The sequence below is a fragment of the Corvus cornix genome, chromosome 4A (assembly GCF_000738735.6).
Source record: "Corvus cornix cornix isolate S_Up_H32 chromosome 4A, ASM73873v5, whole genome shotgun sequence".
NCBI lineage: Eukaryota > Metazoa > Chordata > Aves > Passeriformes > Corvidae > Corvus > Corvus cornix.
In genome coordinates, this window is record NC_047058.1 from 1332326 (window position 1) to 1353015 (window position 20690).

General features: G+C 48.8%; 1 protein-coding gene and 1 long non-coding RNA gene across 3 annotated transcripts; one reads left to right on the forward strand and one right to left on the reverse strand.

The window, feature by feature from the left end:
• The first annotated feature begins 3885 nt into the window (after positions 1-3885).
• Positions 3886-8460, forward strand: LOC109145023. Of its 2 annotated transcripts, XR_005604648.1 has the most exons (3): positions 3920-4006; positions 5329-5405; positions 7407-8460. It is a non-coding gene; the product is annotated as an uncharacterized LOC109145023 (long non-coding RNA). The 2 variants fall into 2 exon arrangements; XR_005604649.1 differs by lacking the exon at positions 5329-5405 and having other exon boundaries at positions 3886-4006.
• Positions 8461-10810: 2350 nt separating this feature from the next.
• LOC104691336 (V-set and immunoglobulin domain-containing protein 4) lies at positions 10811-17976 on the reverse strand. The gene is made up of 8 exons (XM_039572216.1): positions 17839-17976; positions 16140-16496; positions 16020-16026; positions 15220-15500; positions 14183-14290; positions 12833-12955; positions 12530-12551; positions 10811-11714 (listed from the first exon to the last, which is right to left on the reverse strand). Exons 1-8 carry the CDS (start codon positions 17891-17893, stop codon positions 11540-11542), a joined length of 1128 nt encoding a protein of 375 aa, XP_039428150.1. The 5' UTR covers positions 17894-17976; the 3' UTR covers positions 10811-11539.
• Positions 17977-20690: the final 2714 nt, after the last annotated feature.

A 20690-nucleotide genomic window follows, 5' to 3' on the forward strand; every position in this document is an offset into this window, starting at 1 on the left:
AGGATAAAACATCTCTAACTTTGCTGGCTGAAGAGATCCCTGCCCAGTTCCCACCTGTGAGGCTTAAAGACCAAGGTGTTGGGAGGATCTCCCAAATGAGTTCCTCCATTATGTACAGCTCAGCTTGGCCTTTGAGGAATAGTTGTGACATTTTCCTGCACCGTTGCAGGTTGTTTTAGTGCCTAGAGCTAAGCTGTCATAATCAGCCATCTTCTGGAGAGAAGGAACTGTGAACACACTCACCCCATCTTGCTCCCTGGAGAATCCAGCACCATAAATGCTTCCAGAGGCACAGGAAAGTGCTGCAGTGGCAGCTCAAGGCTGCTCATCATCTCCCCTTTCCTCCTCTCCTCGCTCACATGGTCATTGTGGTTGCTCACATAAATACCCTTCTTTTCACTGTTTCGCCCGTGTGCATTCATGCTGGGCTTACACTGGGCCCCACAGCTTCTCCCAAGCAGCACCTGTAATGCTGAGAAGTGTCAAAGCTCACCCATATCTCGACAAACTGAAAAGGGGGGTGTTATAGCTGACTGGTGGAAGGGTCATTGCGGGCTTTGTTAGAGCTGACTGCTGGAGGGGTCACTGTTGGCTTTGTTAGAGCCTGGGTCATTAACACCTCACTGCAGGGCAAGGCAGGTGAAGGTCAGGAGAAAGTCTGGCAGCAACTGGCTCTCTGAGATTTAGTCTGAAAGCTCTCCAAGAACTAAGGATGAAGGAAAACAATTTGAACAGTTAGCCAGAGCAGGAGTAAATAATAGTATTCTTCACCTGCGAGGAGAACCTTTGGAAGAGGGGTTTGGTATTTTTGAATTTGATGTATGAATAATTTCTCTTTCCATCCCTTCATATGGTGGCTTCAAAACTGATGGACTTAATTCTAGATGCTGCTGGATGGCAGAACTGGACTGACTGAGCAAACTGAAATGGAAGACAGTCACTGATGACTGGAATTGGGCCTGACTTGGTAACACACAGCTTTAATTCCTTCATCAAATGGCTGTATTGGCTTTGAAGATATTTGTGCAAGGAGCCATCCCAGTCTAAAATCTCCTGGCATGCTCTGAAGGCATGCTGACCAAGGGCCAGATTCTGCAATCACCTGGCATTGGCTAAGTCAGTTTGGATTATAGAAACATAGAAAGTTAAGGGTTGGAAGGAACCTTAAAGATCATCTAGTCCCAACTCCCCCTGCCAGGAGCATGGACACACCTTCCACTAGACCAGGTTGCTCAAGGCCTTATCCAACCTGGCCTTGACCTCTGACAGGGTTGGAGCTTTCACAACCTCCCCGGGCAATCTGTTCCAGTATCTCACCACCCTCACAGTAAATAATTTCTTCCTAGTATCCAGCCTAAATTTCCTCTCTTTCAATTTGCACCCATTACTCCTTGTTCTGTCACTGCAGTTGCAGTTCACTGATGAAGAGTCCCTCTCCAGCTTCCCTGTAGGCCCTTCAGATACTGAAAGGTTGCTATAGGGTCTCCATGCACCCTTCTCCAGGCTGAACAGCCTCAACTCTTTCCCTGTCTTTGTAGGGTAGGTGCTCCAGTCCTCTTATCAACTTTGTGGATCTGCTCTGGACTTGCTTCAAGAGTTCCATGTCTTTTTTTATTTCATGTCTGCGTGGATTGATCTGCACACAGCAGCATTGGTATTAAATGAGTCCCAGTTTTTCTGTGTCCAGCACAAACCTGCTAATCCTCCATGTCCTACTTTATGGCAGGTAAAAAGTACAAGAATTTGAGACTACAGTTTGAGAGAATTTGCTGCACACTAATCAAATGGATGCAGTTTTTTTCAAGTGGTTTTCCAAGAAAAGTTGGGGAGCAGTATGCAGAAGCCTCTGAGACATTATTTGATGGCAGTCTGTGACCCCCACAGCTTCTCTACCTCCCTTCTTCCTCTTCCCAGAGCAAGTTACAGAGCTGCATGCAGTGCAAGTGCACTGAAAACATTCACTTCATTGGGAAATGCTGAGTGCGATTTCAAGGCTGTTGCGCAGAGTAGGGCAGTGTGGTGATATCTGCAAAATATAGAGGAAATCAGCTTCTCTGAGAGCCTTTCACCCTGGACATTACTATGGGCCCACAGGACTGGACTGGGGTCGGGTGCAGGCAAAGCGGAGTGTCCTGGCTGGGGGAGGATGCTTGATCTCCCACTGCCCCAGCTCATGAGTCTCAGGTTTCTGATTGCCTGTTGGCTAGAAAGCCTTCATGGACTGCAGCTCATGCTGGCTTGCATAAAAAACTACATAGACTACATAAACAGACATACTTCTTTCCCCCAGTTAAAACTAAAGTAAAACCAGAACAAAACCACCCAGACCTGTCCATTCCTCTTTTACTGTATATTTTAAAATGCAGGCAAATGAAAGAGGAACTGGACAGTAACTGTATTCCTAATTATCTAACTCTTCCTTGGGCATAGGGGATGGGTTTGACTGTTAGCAGGATGGCTGGTCTTACTATGTCTGCACACAGCCTCAGGAGTACCTTGTGGGTGTTTCCAGGGGCTCAGTTACTTGAAGGCATAAGTAAGTGCTTTCCAGATTAGGGGTTTGATCAGAGCTGCAGAAACATAAAGTCTGTGTTTGTAGTCCTGGCATGCTGATAACATAACTGAAAGCTGCTGGATTAGGTCAGGCCTCAGCCACCAGCACCGGAGGGTGTCTGTGGGATTTGGTTGCAGAGCCAGACAGCAGCAGGGAGGCCAAACTGGAAAGGAAGGGCTAGCTGATGGTCAGGGCTAGCTGATGGCAAACATGCTTGGGATAGTGCAGACACAGAGCAAAATATTTTTAATAAATTCTGGCCTTACAAAATATACAGTGTACCATACTGGCCTAGAGAGATGAGGAATGTCTCTAAAATTCCTGAGTTTGCTTGACTTTGTTTTGCTCTTGCATAGCCATCTGTGCTGCTGGGCAAATGCAGCTTGCTGGTCTCTGTTCCCACAGCTGTGCTGGCCGGTTTGGGTCCCGGGCAGGCTGGATGAAAAGAGCACTGATGCTGGGTGCTGCATACTGAGGGCTGTACTGGGGGGGGGGGCGGACAGGAGAAGAGAAACTTGTGGGACTTGCTTTGGTTACAACTCTAAACTAACACTGGTGTTTACTTCTCTGTGCAGGCACTGTGGATGCTCCAGAGACAAGGGATGGGGACCTCAGCAAACACCAGAGGGTGTGTGGAGGGACCGGCAGGAGCACAGAAGCAGGGCCAGCTCCTTCGTCTGGTGCTGCAACTGGGAAAGCAAAACCTGTCTACTCACGTGAGTGTGAGGGAACAGAGGAACTGAGGCATGGCCGTGAATTCAAAAGCGAGGTGAGCCTTGCCGGGGGAGCTTTTGGAGCAAAACCTCCTGCAATGGCTGAAGCATCAGCCCACCCCTGAGAACAGAACCCTGCTTCCCTGCACCTCACTCAGATTCCTCTCAGGGTAAGAGATCCACCCGTCTGTGCACAGTACAAGCATGAGCCTGTGTCTTGAAGCAGAGCCCTTCTGGCTGTTTGAGCCTTCACAGCCCTCTGCATGGCTCCTCAGCAGCCAGGGCAGCAGAGCCTGACCACTGTGAGATGGATGGCCTGAGGCGGCTGGACTTGGGACTGTCGGTGTGGCTGCTCACAGCTTCCCAGGTGCCCTTCCGTGTGCTGCCTGCGGCTGGATCGGCCGCAGGCCCCGCGTGCCCGGCCCGCTGAGGCGTCGTGGCTGCGCTGGGCAGAGGCCGAGGTACTCGCCCTCACCCCGCTCGTGAGCCTCGTGCCCCGCGGCAGGATGGGGAGAGCTGCTTTCACAACCTGGATGTGTTGTCACTCACATCCAGACATTTCCTGTTATCTAACCTCAGCCTTATCTTCCCCATTCGCAGCTTCCTCTTGAAGGAGGAGCAGCCCCTTCAAAACCGAGCTGTGTGCCCGGGCTGTTCCCCCACCGCGCTCCTGCACGACCCCCGCTGCGGCCCCGCGCTGCCGGCCGTGCCTGCCGCGGGCCAGGATGGCCCAGCTATGGTAGGTGCCAGGTCCCCGTCCTGCCCGCGGAAGGGGTGGCTGGGGACAGGGGAGGATCTGTCCTTCGGGGTTCATCTACTGTTTCTCCCTTCGGAGGTCCCAAAGGACCACGAGTGTTGGGACACCAAAACCCGCGGGGTGTCCATGTTCCTGGCAATGAAGAAAGCGGTCCTCCCACGCTGTGATACACCTCGAGCTTCGGGGGGTCTTCATCTTGCTCGGGTTTGGGCTGCCTCCCTTTGGTGATGGGGCTGTGTCTGCCTAAGCCGGAGGGGCTTTTTGGTGCCTCCTTTCAGGGATGAGGTAGCATTTGGCCGCATGTGCTTGGGGAGGGCAGGCTCAGGGATGGAATTCCACTGGTCCCAGCCAGGGAGCACTGTGCTCTGGACCACGGCTCCTTGATGAGGATGAATTATGATTAGCAGTGATATGTAGCCCTACTCGGCACCAGGGTGCATGTGTGTGTGCCCCTTCAGCTCTCACACACACACATGCTGCCTCTGAGCTGCTGGCAGTGGGAGAGTTTGATCTAAATTAGTCATAGATGGGGCAGTGAACAACGAACAAGGGAGGGTGTGAGATGGAGGAGGGTGTAACCAGGGAGAGACCCTATCCCAGCTATGTGAAGTGTGCTCTTCATTTCTCACTGTCCCGATGGTTTCTGTACAGCAGATGAAAGTTTACCGCACACCCCTCTTCTCCTCTTTGGGCATCTGGAGAATGAGCAGCCATGGGGACAGAGTCCAGTGTGCAGGGATGGGGCCTGTGGGGCTCAGGTGACTGCAGGGGCTGTGGGAGCATGTGAGGCTGGTGACCTCCAGGTAATGGGGTGCTTATCAGGCCCTTCCTGGGGGCTTTGGAGTGAGCCAGCATTTGTCTGGCAAAGCTCCCTGCAGTGTCCACTGCAGGGCTGGGGGCATAGGAGGGTCCTATACAGAGCAGAACAGCACCCAGTGGAAGCCTGCAATGAGCAAAGCCTTGTTTTACTCTGTTATGATGAAGGCTTCCAGCTCCTAGGAGAAGCACAACCCAAAGTTTCAGCTGGCCAGGGGTTCAGTGGACCCTGTTGCCACAGATCTGTGGGGACTCACTTTCAATTCAGGCTGTGATTTGTGTTTCACCAAGTGGAAAAGAGAGATGACCTTGATTCCAGTTAAAATCCTGGATAATAAATGCATGTCTTGAAATGGCTGCAGCCTGCATCCTAGCACTCTGCTACTCAGCATGTGAAAACCACACAGCCACACTTTGATGCATGCTGTTATTAGGTTTAGAGTCAAATTTATCCAATAATTTTACTTTTCATTTATTTTCATTATCAGTTGCAGAACAGTCTGACAGCCCTGTAAAAATACCTGAGGGATGATGTGCAGCCCGGAGGGGACTTTTTGTGACTTTGGTAAGGGACTGACTCAAGAATGCAGGAAGAAAAATTCTTGTTTTGCCTTCAGAGTATTCAGTAGATTGCTCAGTTTTATAACACTGAGCTTTTACTTGGAAATACCCACTTTAGCTTGAAACCAGAAACTCTGACAATGACAAATCCATTCACATCAGATATGATCTCTATGGGTAGAGTTGCAAGTTCCATTCCCATCTGCTGATAGAATTATCTCCATTGTGTCCCCTTATCTATCCCTCACAGCAACATTTTAAGGGTCTGTTTTTCCCCTCAGAAAGCCACAATGGCGGGGATTATTTTAAGCTGCAATTGCAGAAGCAGTGCTGCCTTGTTTTCTTCTTCCTCCTCCAAGGCCAGATCTGCCCCTGTTAGACATCAGCACTGAAGCTGAAGGCAATCTTGTCACTGACAACTGTGGAAGAGCCTGCTCAGTCTTTTTCTAGTAGCTTCCCCACATTTTGGTATGGGTTAGAGTCCTTTTGGGGATCACAGGTTCACATGTACTCCAATAGGCTGATCTTAAATCAGCTTATTAACACTGTTTTCTTATGTTCGTGACATGCACATGCTGCTTTTATCCATTGCCACATACTTCTATCCAGCATGGCTGAACTGCATTTGGAATGAGGAGCCAGAACACGGAACTGGTCACTATCTACATTGCACCCAAGGCGAAGGTAGAGACAGGCGAATGCCAGAATTGCAAACTCTAGGTAGTGACTCAGTCAAGCAACTGATTTTACCTTTACAGCTGTAGCTGTTATTTTGCTCTTAAGTCTTGCTCCACTCTCTTCTGGGTACAGAGAACATGTATTTGCCATTACTGTTTTTTATTTTGTGCTTTCACCTCTCCCTTTCCAGGTATGTTTCTGTGTGTGATATTAGATGGGATCCTATGATCATCTGTGTAAAATAGTCACAGAAGTTAGAGATACAAATGGTTGATGAACTGCCCTCTGAATGATGCTGATAATATACTTAATTTAATTCTACTTTAGTGTCTTTAATGGTCTACCTTCAAAAATATAATTTAAAACATTTTAGATTGATAGCATAAAATATATTATAAATATATTATAAATAATAAATATATTATAAATAGCATTACTACTTTCTGACAAACTGGTGATGCTGGTCATGTGAAATTAAAATCTGTGGACTGGTAAGGAAGCTAAAACGCCATGCTAAAAACTCAGCCATATCTGGACATGTCCAGAAAGAGTATGAATAACATAAATAGTGTTGTGCAGAATGGGTGTGTGAATTAAGAGCCAGTATGATTTTTCTGGGAGAGCTGTACAGTATCAGAATTTCAAATCTGTTTTTAAACTGAATTGCTAAATAGTCAGCATCTGAGAAGGACACAGAACAGAGTAATACTGTGCAACATCTTCTCTTGTGTATGTTTTGTTATTTAGTTTTCTTTAGGCGCATTTCTGCATTTCCTGCACACTCCTGTTAAAAGAACAAGGGAGTAACAGTATCTTTTGTCTTTGTGCAAGAAGTGTGTGTGTGGGAATATGATGTTCACCCTTAAAGGCTGGATTATGCCAGCATATGGAAAGCTCCACATATTGCAGCAAAGGCTTTTTCTGTCTGCTAGAAATGTAGCAGAAGGGGGTTAGTTTGTCAGCGGAAGAGAAAGTTTCACTTCACTTCTGAAGAAGTTCATTGTTTCTCTATGTGGAGCTTGGTTTTCTTTCAGCATCATAATCTTTATAGTATTCTGCCAAATGGAGGAGCCTGCAACAGAGTCAATGGTAATCCCCTATGTGCATGCCCAGGGGCAGAGTTATACTTCTTTTTCTGACTTTTGAATTAATATAATGGATATTTTCCTCAGCAGAAGGCAGTGTCTGCTGGTGTGGTTCTCTCTCACCAAAAAAGCATGTAGGAGGGGGAAATATGGGAAGGGTTAATGATGCTTTTTGCTAACTGGAAAAAGCCTCTGCAGTTAACAACAGCTGCTGTGCTTCTTTTCCCTCTCTGTGTGCCCAGGTTGGCATCCAGCGAGGACACTGTGACCGCCGGGAGCTGCAGTGTGGCACTGCGTGTATTTGACAAGCTGAGTCCGACACTCAGTGTGCAGAGTGTCAGTTTGTCAAATACCCCAAGTGAGGCACTGCTGAGCAACGCCATGCCGAGGGTCCAGCCCTTTCCTCCTGCTCTGGCAGGAGTCTTCCTCTCCAGGCTCGGCACCTCTCCAGAAACCCACCGAGGTATTGAACAGCCCATACCATTGTTCCAGAACACCTGACTGATCCTGTGCTGCCAGGTTTCCCTTCCACCCCAGTTTTGGAAGTGTCTGTCAGGGTATCCCTCCCAACAGTAAATCTGAGCAAAAGTGGTGCTGGTGCAACTCCTCTGCACTGTGAAGACAGGGAATTTTGCCCTGGGTCCTTGTTCTTTGCTTCCAAATACAATGCTGTTCTCTTACACAGCATTAACTAGCCAGCTGTTAATTAAGCTCAGTTAACAAGTCCCAGCAACTATAATCACAACATCATGGGTAAAGTCAGCATTACCCATATTAAGAATCTTTCCTTTGCACATATAGGAATCTTTTTTATATGGAGTACAAGCTAATGAGGCTGCTGATTAACTTCCCTCTGGCCCATTAACCTGTGAAAAATGCATGTTTGCTCAATCTGTTTTCAATTAGGCCATGGAGTCCATTGCCCCTCCTGGGAGCCTTGCTGTTTGGAGAAGACTTCTTGTCTTTGGAAGGTTATTCCTAATCAGCACTTGCAACAAGGTTGCCTATTCTACTGTTTAATTAAAGGAATTCCCTCTAAATCATCCCACTTGAAGATGTAATGATTGCAAAGTGTTTTCAGTAACTGACTTGTAGCATTTCAGATACGTCAGGGTAGGGGAATGACAGGGGCAGCATCCAGCCCAGTTTGACAAATCAAACTCTCTGAAAGCATTTGACATGGAAAACTCAGAAATAAAAAAATCCAAAGACCCTACTGACTAGTTTTAGGACAGTACCACCAGCAAATTTTGCAATATTTGAGAATACTAATAAACTTCAATACTAAGCTTTTGGCCTTTTTGTTGCAACTATTTCTTAGTAAATATTTTGAAGAAGTTGGAGTTTGTACAAAGCCGGGACCCATGAATGTATATCATTGCCTAAGCAAATTGTGTTCTGCTTTTTTCTGTGAATAGCTTGTGCACTTCTGGACACACATGGTCCAGAAGTGGTCCAGAAATGGCCCTACTCCTTACGACTCACATTCCCATGGTCTCTCTCAAGCACCTCCTCATGACTCACAGACATCACCCTGACCTTTATGACTGAGGTTAGCTTCAAAAGAAAGCCAGGTCTATGCTTTGTCCACAGTGGATCCTCCATGAAGCATACAGCCATGTCAACCCCAAGCCCTGCTGTCACTCAAACCTCGAGGTTTCAACAGACCCAACCTCCTTTGCACCACAGCTGGTGAAGTGTTCGTTTATGCCCTTCATTCTTGTTTTCTCATGCATTTTCAATTTTTGCTTTTAGTAGTTTGCCCTCTGCTTTTTAGATAACTCTCCCTTTCAGCCCCCAGTTCCCTCCAGATGACTGGGGTGAAGGGGAAGAAAGTAAACCCCTTCCTGTCTTACAAGAACAAGCACCAAATTACAGTGGGACAAATTTCTCTGGGACTTCATCTCCCACCTCCCTGCTCCTTGAAGTATGGTACTAACCCAGCAGGCACAAAAGCCAACAAGTCCCCTCCATGGGACAGGCACTGCAAGGGGAACTGTGAGTCTCATGACATGGAACTGGCCACTTGACACAGAGTGTTTTTGGGAGGCAGTGTCCTTTCAGGGTAGGAGCTGAGCTTTTCCTTCCGTTCTGGAGCAGAGCTAGGGCTCAGCAGATGAGCATTGGCTGAGTGACCAGTGCAAGGAAAGGAGAAGTTTTCTGGTTTGATGGTGATGCAACACAGCAAAACCTTCTGTGTTTTCCAGAAGAAAAATGTTGTTGCCAACAGGTTTTACTACAAACATGGAAAACATGCCAAAAGTAAAATAAAGAAATAATCACATTCTTGCTGCACAGGGGAAAACACCTCAGCACTGGAGACAGGCTTCTTATGTTTCCACTGTTCAGCTACTTGTGACCAAAGTCCTTTTGCTGCCCTAACTAGAGGCACTGACAACACAGAGTTCATGGGGGCTGGTCTATCTGGAGCATCTGCTCCCCCTTTCTTAACTCCTGCTGCCTTCTTCCTCTGTAGCTTCTCCCAGGCTTCATGTCTCCTGAGGAAGGTGTCCAGACCTCCTCAGAGCAGATCAGTGCTGGGAGGAATCACAAGATTGAAAAATCATGGTGTTACATAGTCAATGAGTGAACCTGGAGCTCAGAGCTTGTAACAGCAGGAAAACTTGCACAAAACACCAAGCTAATTGAAAATTAATGAGGATGACATTTGGGGGGGAAAGGGGAGTGCCATGTCATGTGTTTTGGGCCTAGATCTGCTGAGGTAAGGATGGGGAAGCTGAGAAATTTTCAGTTCCCTTCCCACACAGTATTGAACTTGCACCATATGCTACTGCCCTGCCTGAGTGTGGCTGCAGCTCCCCATTCCCCTCAACTCCTTTGTTCCGCACCACGCTGGAACTGCTGATGCCAGCAGCTTCTGCAGCATGGGGTCTTCAGGGCTGGCTGCCATGGGTCCCACAGGGACAGACTGGACCCTGGCTGCCTCCCTGGAGCACAGCCTGACACCCAGCACAGCCTTGCCTGCATGGCTGTCACTGTGTTTGCGAAGCCCTCACAATATAGGCAGGAGATTTTTTTCTCTGATCTTGCCCACCTCATGTACTGCAGAAGAAGCATCATTGAAATTCAGAGCAGTAAAAGTGTGGCTCTACACAGTGCTCAGGCCACAAATAGCAATGTGACCCTGCTGTTGGGCTGCTGACCTGAGAAGCGATGACCCACGGCAGCAGAGACAAGCCTTGTGGGTGAAGTCAGGGCCAAGCAGGGAGGGTGTGTGTGACTTGAGCTCAGCTGCTTCCCCATGCTTTCCTTGCTGCACCCACTGATTTAATAAAAGCCAGTAACTCTTCTTACAAATTTGGTTTGCTAAAGCCAGGAGGCATTCCTCCTCCCTGCCAAGCCTGCAGGACAAAGGGATGCTGGCTGGAAGGACAGATAGGGAGGACAGAGCTGACTGCAGCACTCCAGTACAGACAAGATACAAATGATTAACAATGACGAGGCAAATCAGGCTGCTGAGCGACAGCATACTGTAGGGAATGCACTGCAGCTGAAGGCAGGAACAGCATCCATGTTGCACGATTGGTCAGCATTAGTAATCATACAGACTGACTTACGTCCCACAGAGTAAATTGGTGTCAGCCTGTTGTATTCAGAGAAGTTACTTAATCATTATCCAAATGCCTCAGATTTCTCTCTATTTTATTATGCCTCTGGCCCCCATAATGTAAAAATTAAATGCCAGCATTTCCTTCAACATCAGTTCTGGTTTTCCAGGAGAAAACCAGTGTGTGACAGTTCAGAGACTCATCCCCTCTCTCTCCTGAGCACTGAGCTGCAGTCTGATAGCAAAAACAACATCCCTGGGACATTAACCTCCCCTCTGTGGTCCCTTTACCATGCTGTAACAAAAAAAGAAAGACTCAAGGACAGGCAGGATGTACAACCAGTATTTTCTGAGCTGCATAAGCCAGAGGATCTCCATTTCCAGCACAGTCCTGGTTCCTTGCAGCCTGGGATGTCTTAACAGGAACACACACTGGCGAGTACTGCTTGCCAGTGTTACTGAGTGCCAGCATTGCACCCAGTATGTCAATCCTGGATTTTTTCACAGGCTAAAGAATGTCATGTTCCCACTCCTTCAGATCCTCTCTTCCTGACCTTGGTCCTTCAGGTTGCTCAGAAACGACTTGCTCATTAGAAGTGTGTAGACAAACAGTTGGCTGGGGGTTTCTGGTCCCACAGGCAGGGCCTGGTCTGCCAAAGACCAAAAGTTTATGCAGCTCCTCTAGGTTAAAGCAAGCAGTGAGAGCAGAGCAGAGGGACAACAGGAGGAAGAGTTTCCTTCTGTTAAGTTCACTCTTCAGTACCTGCAGCCCTGCATAGCTGCTCATGCGGAAAAGCCAGTACTCAACTAAATTCCTTCTCTTTCATATTGTGATTCCATTGCAGTTACAAGGTTCTCATACTCAGGACCTTTCCTGTCTTTCATGGTGGTCTTTTCAGTGTTAGAGCACGTTTCTTCGTGTAGACACTTAACAGGGACTTCCACCTCCGTGTGCAGCAGGGCGACCTCTGCAGTGCTGCGGCTGGGACAAGAGAGACATGAGTGAGAGGGACAACCAAAGCAGATGGCACTTCATTTACATCCTAGTCAGAGACAAGATCTACCACATAATCTGTGAAGCAGCAAAATTCATGTTATTCTAGTGAGGGCCTGGGGGGCTCTGAAAGACACTAGAAAGTGATGTTAAAGTAATTACACACACAAAAAGAAGCACTGAACAGTTAATACTGGTACTATAAACTCTCATGGCATTATCATGTTATACTCTAAAGTTACCAGAAGACAGTCTAGCCTTTGGAAAGTAAATACTGGGAATAACTGGGAAAAATGGCTACAGATGGCTATGGTGTGTCTCTGAGTTGAAAAGCAGTATGAAGGTGTTGAAGATTGAGATGAGGACAAGGCAGAAGATGTGTTTGTATAATCATATGTGAACAGGAACTGTGCAAAGTAATACTTGGGCAAGCACTAAGACATGTTTCTTATAGAGAAAGGCATCTGTAGAGGGAACTTAAAGGAAGAGCTGAGAATTTCTGTCCTTGGCTTTGTTAAATAATGGTGAGAATTTCCCACAGAGAAGAGCTTTCCCATGGCATGTGCCAGGCACAGCAAAGGACCCGGAGTATCTGTTTTTCTACCATATTAAAGAACAGTCTGGCTATCTCTTGTGACCATGTGTTAAGTCCTCATGTTGCTAACTAAACTGTCAAGGTGTTCCGATCCTTCCTCTGCAAGGCAAATAAACCTTTGCTTTTCACTGAGCAAGGAGGCTTTTTAGGAGCAGACATCAGTACAGTGTCCTCAGTGTTAATGTCCCAAGTAGAAAATTCCACTCACAAAGCAACTTCATAGAGAGGTTCTGAAAAGAAAAAAAAAAAAAAAGAATCTAAGATGTGCATCGACTTGTTTTATGAGTCACAGAACAAAACCCAGCTTCCGGGTGTTCCCACGTTTAGGGAATAACCCTCCCACCGGCCTCTCCCTGGAAGGAATCAACTGGGGATGGGGGTGATGGGGATGGGACTGTCCCGCCCGCCCGTCACCTCGGACCGCGCCCTCCACCGCCCGCACGCCCGCCCCGTCCCCTCCTCCCGGGGCTGCCCCCACCGCCCGCCCCCGGCTGGATTTGAGGCTGCTCACCCTCCTTCCTCCGCCGCCGCCGCCAGCAGCCCAGCCCCAGCGCCAGCAGCGCGCCCAGCGCGGCGCCGCCCAGCGCGGCCGCCGGTCCGTACAGCAGCGGGGACGGTGCGACCCGCGGGGAACCTGCGGGGGGACAGCGCTGTCACTGCGGCCGGGGGACACGGGGGTGGCCCCGCCGCACGGCCGGGAGCCGGCAGTCGCCCGCTGCTTTGGACGGCCTTTAAATCCTAACCGAAGGCGGGGCCGAGGCCACTTGGGGGTTCAATTTGGAAGGGATCTTAAAGCCCATCTCGTTCCACGCCCTGCCATGGCCAGGGACACCTTCCACCAACCAGGTTGCTCCAAGCCCCGTCCAACCTGGCCTTGAATGCTTCCAGGGATGGGGCATCCCTGCGTGGAAGCAAACAGCAAGCTTCAGGCTGCAAAAGCTCCCACCACCAGGCGTGTGGGCGGGAGCCAGGAGCGCAGTCCTGCCTGGATAATACCTGGTATTTGGCATGCCAGGGTTTGTTCCCTGCAGCCGTATCTGCCACAAGCACAGCAGCCAGATGTGGAGCTGGTCTGGGATGGTGTTTGCCGCCCTGCCCTTGGCAGGGCAAATCTGGTGTTTTCCAGCATGACACTCTACTCACTTGTATCTGTAAAAGGCCTCACTGGAGCAGTATCCATCCTGGAGACCAGCATCGTGGGGACCAGATGTCAGTGGAGAATGGTGGATGCATTGCAGCCCCACTGGGAGCTGCCCTAGGCATCGGGAAAATGGGGTCTGCTCTGCCAGTGCTAGACTCACCTATTATCCTGTGTGTGTCTTGCCAGCAGGCCTGGGGCAGCATTTGACACTCCTGTCCCCATCCCTGACCATCACCCCACAGGTTCCTGGCAGCCCTGGCTGATATGGTGCATCATGCCTGGCAACAGCATGGCCTGGGAATGCTTTGACTTTGTCCTGCTGGCACTTGCCTAGATTTCCAGAGGACTCTTTCACTCCCACTCTCCCATGGTGACTCCCTGGCTGGTCTGGGGGGCTTTGCAATCAATAGCTGCACCATAAACTCTCTGACGTGTGGAGCCCTGTGCCAGGTCTCTTGCCCCAGGCAACCTCCCACTGAAGCATTGCAACCTCAACAGTTCTGGTCCCAAAGGGACATAGAGGACATTTTCTGGCCCCCTCCCATCATCAGGCACACTCTCAAGCAGGGAGGGTGCCAGCCTCTGGTGTTGCCTCTCTGGGTAACTATCAAGACGTAATTGATATACAGTATAGGTGTCTGATATTGCTGTGGAAGAGCAAACTCCCTGCTTTGGTCTTCTCCTGCAACAGAGATGACTAACTCTGGCCTGGGCACTCACCTGTCACTGTGAGCTCCATGTCACTGCTCTCACCCCGACCTGTGGTTGAGTGGTGTCCCCCCGTGGTTGCCACATTCCTCTGCAAGGCCACTGTTGTTGTGGGCAGATCTGCAAGGTAAGGGGGAGGAAGAGGCTCACACAGGGGTTTGACCATGTTGGTGATGCTGGTGTGATACAGAATTCTCCACAGGTGGGATAGGCACAGGAGGAAGCAGCCCCCACCCGGCTGACAGGAGGGGGATGCTGTGCCAGCAGCGTTAGCCAGCGTCTGCAGCACTGACCCCTGTTTCCCGGGCTGTTCCCTGCAGCGTGTGAGTGCTGCGAAAAACACCACAGGGCTTCAGCCAAAGCTTCGTGCCCTGGGAGCTCAGCAGGCTCTGCCTCTTTCACAGGCCACTGTGTGGTACCTGTGCTTGGCTCTGCCATCAGGGACTTCACAGCTTTGCTGATCAAGTAACCAGCCAAGGAGAGCTGCAAGTTTTCCACCAGACAACCCATCATGGAACCATTTAGATTGAAAAAGGGCTCTGAGGCCATTGAGTCCAACCTGTCACACATCATCCTGCAGAGCCTGGAGGTGTCAGAGCCTGGTGCGTGTGAAGTGCAGTGCGTCTCCCTGAGACACGCAGCTGGTCACGGGGAGCAAAGGCCAGTTTGGTTTGTTCCCCCACTTGCATTACCACTCACTTGTTCCTTGTTCTCAAAATAAAGCCACGACTTCCTTGTCTAAACTTGCTGAACTGCAGTGGGCAGCATTACAGAGCCAGGGAGAACTTCAAAAAACCCGCAGAGGAATAAATAAATAAATGTTTGAAGTAGCAACTCTCTTTTGCCTCAGAAAAGAGCAGTTCCTCAAAGAGGAGGAAACTGAATACAGGAAATAAAAGGAGGACACCGACTGGAGCCAGCGGGGAGGAGTGTGTCAGAGTGCTGAAGGCGTTTGGCACTTCCTTCTTTCTCTGAGGGCAGAGAAGTAGGATGCTGTTCCTTTGCACTGCAGAAGGATGTTCTCTTCGAGCTGCGTTGTGGGCACTCACCTGTCACCGTCAGCTGCACAGCATCGCTGCGCTGCACGGCTCCGGCCCCAGCCCTGTTCTCTGCCTCGCAGAAGTACGTCCCGCTGTCAGAGGGCCGCAGGCTGTGCCACGCCAGCTCAGCCCCGCTGCTCAGGAGCACGGCTTTCCCCGCCGGGACGCTGCGGAACCAGCGGTAGCTGATGGGAGGGGACCCGCTGGCCTCGCAGGTCAGGCTGGTGCTGGCTCCGGCCGGGACCGTCAGCCCCAGCTGTCCGGCTCTGATGATGGGCTTGTGGCTGCCACTGGAAGACAAAGCAGAGGGGCCCAGGTCACAGAGCCCTGGCTGTGGTGGGGATGGTTCCCTGCCACAGCAGTTCTCACTCTTGCTGTCGGTGCCTTCCCAGGAGGAAGCAGCTTGGCTCTCACATCACCTCCCTGCACAGCATGAGTTCAAGTCACCTGTGTGTTAATCCAGGTTACACCACTGTGCTGCCACCCTATCACAAAGTCCTGCTCTCTGGGGTGGGTGGCCCCCTGGCAGAAATGCTGTTATTTCTAGCACACACTGAGGATGCTCGGGAAGGGGAGAAGGCAGACTTGTCTCACACAACACCCACTTGCTACAAGAGCCACAGAGGCATTGGCTGCTTGCACAGACCCAGACCTGGACGTTATCTCAAACATCATGGGTTCAACTCGCCCATCAATAGATTCAGCTTGGGCTGTACACTAAGTGGTCCCCTTCCCCAATTCATTTGTACACCTCCATGTGTGTAACCTCCAAGGTTAACCAACACAGCAAGGGAGGCAGATGCCTTTACCCCCAATCTAGATGAGCCAAACAGCATGGTGTGAAAGACTATTCCCACAAACGCTGGTGCCTCTACCTTCGTTTGGTTTAAGCTGGCTGCTCAAGAGCAGGGCTTTGTTGCTGGATTTACCTTTGACAACTTTAACTGTAGTGGTCACCTCTCTTGTTATCAAGCTGTTATCTGTAGACCTCCAGATGACTTGACAGGTGTAGTGTCCACTGTCAGGCATTTCAAGGTTCTCAATGAGGAGTGAGGCATTCCCTGGGCTCTGCTTTGGGATGCTGACTCGGCCTCGGAATTTAGACAGCAAGATGTGGTCACCAGAATCATCCCTCCGGAAGATGGTAGAGGTGCTAGAATCCCGCTCCACACTCCAGCTAAGCGTTTGCTGTGTGAAACCTTCTGAAGGCACATAGGTACACGGTACAGTGATGGATCCCATCCATGTGCCCGTGACCTGGTGGACACCAGACAGATCCAGGAGGGCTGCAGGGAACAGCAGTGGAAGGGAAGAAATCAGAATGCGCTAGAAGAGGGAAACGTCCTCTAGATAGATGGGACTCATCAGGCAGTAGATGCCAGCATGCGGCCAGGTCTCAGATGTGCTGTGTAGGCCACAGCCACTAAGGCAGCCCACATCATCAAGCATGGGGAAGTGAACAGCTGCCTTGACCTCATGTCTATTTTTATTGTGTCTTTCTCTAGGCACTTGCCAGTTCTTAATTCTTTCTCAGTACAGAGAGGCTCCTTGTGGGCAGGAGCATTTAGGGACATTCCCTACGGTACTGGACCTGGAATAGGAATGGTGGACCAAAGCCAATCCTTTTGCTTTAGCCTTGGAAAACTTCAGACCTGACCCAGATCAGTACTCTGCCAAGCATTCAGGTAGGCACAGGAGAAGAGTGGGCAGATTTTCTCCACACATTCTCCCAGTTTCTCCAGCTGTCTGCCCATGGATCCCACAGCTCCTCTGGGAAGTGCCTCTTGTAAGTAGCAAATCACCTGAATTTAATTTGGCTTGGCTCACTTCTCCCCATACCCCTTATTCTTGTCCCCTTTCCCCTCCCCAGAAAAACACTGGTTATATTCAGCAGCTTTAACTCACAAGAAGTTGCTTGAGAGGCAGGTCCCAGAAATGTGCAAAGCTGTTTTTTTATGATGAAACGGGGAATATATTTCAACCAATTTTTCTAAATGTCAGGAGCTGTGCTTCTGTATACAACTTGTAAGAGCACTTTCCTCCTGTTTCCCAAAACTTTCCTCTGCTGCTGCCGTTGACATACATGCCCTGAGAAAGGGTATATTCAGTAAGGGGCATAGGAACTGAAGCCAAGGTTCCAGTCTCAGCTTTCCTGATGCAACGAGAGAGTCACTAGGTAGGAGAGACCAAGGGGAATCAAATGTGCCAGCACCTGGTCTCACAATTACAGCTCCTCTTCTTCCCAGGGCCATGCTAACAGAACAATGAGGATGCATTATTAAATTCTAGTAGAATGCATATTCCAGCTTCACCAAGACTGTTTTGAGAGCTGGCACACCAGAGTTGGTCCTTGCCAAGGGTCTCAAAAAACTATATTCTGTTCTTGCCTTGGGGCAGGGAAGCTGACTTGCCTGATACTGCCCCATTTGCTGCACTCTTGAAAGCACCTTGTTGTATCTGATGCCAAAGGAGACTTTCATGAACTCTCAGGCTCTGTGATTAATGCAATAAGCTAAAGACTTTCTGCAATTGTCAATTAAAAAAAAAAAAGATGCTATAATTCAAAAGATTTCCCCTAGCCTCTTAGTACTCTGATTTTTGTTCTTATACATTGAAGCATTTACTCACCGTTGCAGCTGATGAAAGTCATCCCAAACACCACTATCCGCCCAACTTCTCCCATTCTCCCAGAACTGCAGGTCTGTCTTCCTTTCCCCAAGAGACCCCCACCCTCCTGGGACCAGACTGCAAGTGAAGAATACTTCCCTTTATTCTGTCCTTTGTCATCTAGGATCCTCTTTCTGAAACATCACGAGTCCATTTCACTGCTGAGTTAGGTGAAGGGTGAAGGAAGGAGAAAGGCTGTATGGATTTTTCCAGTCCCGTTCCCTGTCCCATCCACTTCTCTTGATGCAGCCCAGGATCCAGTTGCCTTTCTGAGCTGCAAGTGCCCATTGCCAGGTCATGCTGAGCATTACAGACTCTCTCAGCACACATTTCTGCTGCAATAGTCCAGTTCATGGGCAAAAGTCATCATGTTTCATGCTCTGAAAGCACACACTGTGTTTGCCAACGAAGTGACTTGTGACTGGCAGCCAAGGGACATTCTGAGTGTGCTCTGTAGGGTACCTTTAAAAGTACTTCTAAGAGTTATCTAGGTGTGATGCTAATTATTAGGTGCTTACTAATTATTACCCAAAGGAGAAGGACTTATGGAAAGGTAAGAAACGTATAAAAGCAAATCTACTGACCTAGTGAATTCTGTTGTAGGCGTTTAATGAGTCAGTAGAGCAGCTTTTTTGGACTTACTCAATAGCCATGCCTTAGCATGGTTCCAACAGCTGCAACAGGAAAATGGTATCTTTGAGCAGGAGACAGATGTGTTTGAGGGACAGGGAGCTGTTTTCTACTGGAACTGGGAGAGAAAGGTAAATGGGATGATTTTGCCACAGTCTCATCCCATCACAACATCTGCTTGGGCTGACCCATTCACCTTGCAGCTGAATGCATCTCTGGAACTGCTGCTCCATGTCAGTGACAGCTTATTCCCTCTCTGCTAGGGTAATGAGAGCTGGAGATTATCTTCATTTTCCCAAAGTCAGTAATGAAGAACTGTGTGGATCTCATTTCAGTCCCAGGCAGAGGCATGCCCACCCGTGGGGCCCTTGCTGACTGTGATTGCAGCTGAGCCCTGATGATTGCTGTGGTGGAACTTGCCTGGAGCAAAAAGCTAAATGTCATGTTGCAAGACCTGGTGCAACAAATTCTTCCAGGGCTCCAGGCTGAGAGCTACCACCAGCTGCCATCCTGCTGAGGAAGATGATGGGGGCAGCAGCACCCGTTCTTGCAAAGCACGTCTATGTAAGACATTAAAACTTGGTTTTTGCTGACTTCTTTTCTTGACGTCTTTGCTGCAGCTACCAGTGGGGTGCCAGTTCACAAGGCCTGTGTCCCTCTGCCCATGCTGCCCCTGAGAAGCTTTTAGCAATGTTTGAGTCATGTCTAAAAGCAAGCAAACAAACAAAAAAGCACTTGCTAAATTTGCTAGGTATGTTATTCAAAGAGGGAAATGTGTCTATTTTCATAGAGATGATTAAAACCCAACCTTTTCCATACTCTGGTACGTGACTGGCAGTAGAACCTTGTTCCAAACAAACAGTCTCCTACGCAAAACAGTTTAAGAGAAGCTGGGTTTTGGGGAACATGCCCTGGAAGAAGTTGAAAACCCAAGCTAAAACTGCTGATAGGATTATTTTTTGAACCGGACATGCAAGACTTCCTGAGGCTCTAATTATACAGGATTAAAAAAAAAGACTATTTAACTAAAGCAGACATGAATAACTGTAGTTCCCAAAATGTGATGTACATGACATCTTTCTCTCCCTGGACACAGACATAGCTGCCTGAGTCACACAGTCAGCCCATTTCTTCCTTACTGAAGGGACTCCTCACAGTTTTGAATCTGAACACAAGAAGAAAAAGCCTTCAGTGTCTCAGCCATGATGGCTAGCCACCTGGTTTATTAAAGTGCAGCATTTTATTCCAGTGTCTCTGCTCTGGGTTGGACTTGCTGCTCTCTCCCACGCAGTGCTGCAGGTTAGGCACCCTGCAGCCTGTCCCCCCGGTACCCACCTTCCTCCCACACACAGGACAGGACACTCTCAAGTGTAATTTCTTCAAGTACCACAGCTCAGGCACTCTTTGTTCTGCAGTTTCTGCTAGTCATCATGGGCTAACTGGAGGTGACACAGTAAAGTCTTCATGTCCCTGAGCCTGACCACAGATGGTCCCTCAGACCCTGTTCATAGCGACCAGCTCTGCTGAGCCTGCATTGTACTTTCATGCTCTGACAAAATCTGCCAGTGCCAGTTTGCCACCATTTTTCTGGTGATAAAATAAGAACCTTAGTGTTCAAGGAGATGAAATTCAGAACCCAACTTTGAGCAAATCACCAAAAAGTAGATAAGTGAAGAAGAAAGGTCTCAAAGTGCTCTTTTTGAACTCTATGCCCTCAAAAAAGAAGCAATTTTTACTTGAGACTTTCTTGTTTGGTCCAGCTGTAACTAACTCACAGATCTGACTCAACAGACTGTATTTTACTGGGTACTTTTTGGATGTCGCACAGAAGCTGATTGTGTGATCTCCCCCAGCCATTCACACCACAGTTCTGCCACATCAGATAATCATACAGTCAGTCATCAAAACATGACCTTGTTCCACTTAAAGAAACAGAAATTAATGTAAATTAGCATTTTCCCTTAAAGCTTGTGTGACAGAAACAAGATGTACAAGTGCTCTCTCTGAAAAAATTCATTTCCCTTCCCAGGAACTCTCAGGTCAATGACATTAGTGCTGGGTTGCTATTAGCTTGGCCAAATCCTTGTAAACACCTCCTGACACCAAGGGAGTGACCCATATATACAATGTCATCTGAGTACTCTTTTCTTTCCTGGTGCTGTGGGTGGGCTGCACACACCCAG

What these genes read in the sequence shown, in the direction of transcription:
- LOC104691336 (XM_039572216.1), bottom strand. Translation starts at nt 17,893, where the DNA reads ATGGGAGAAGTTGGGCGGATAGTGGTGTTTGGGATGACTTTCATCAGC. An exon ending in GACTTTCATCAGCTGCAACG is followed by an intron (nt 16,497 to 17,838) that starts GTGAGTAAATGC and finishes TGTTCCCTGCAG; the next exon opens with CCCTCCTGGATCTGTCTGGT. An exon ending in GCGGCGGCGGAGGAAGGAGG is followed by an intron (nt 12,552 to 12,832) that starts GTGAGCAGCCTC and finishes TTTTCTTTTCAG; the next exon opens with AACCTCTCTATGAAGTTGCT.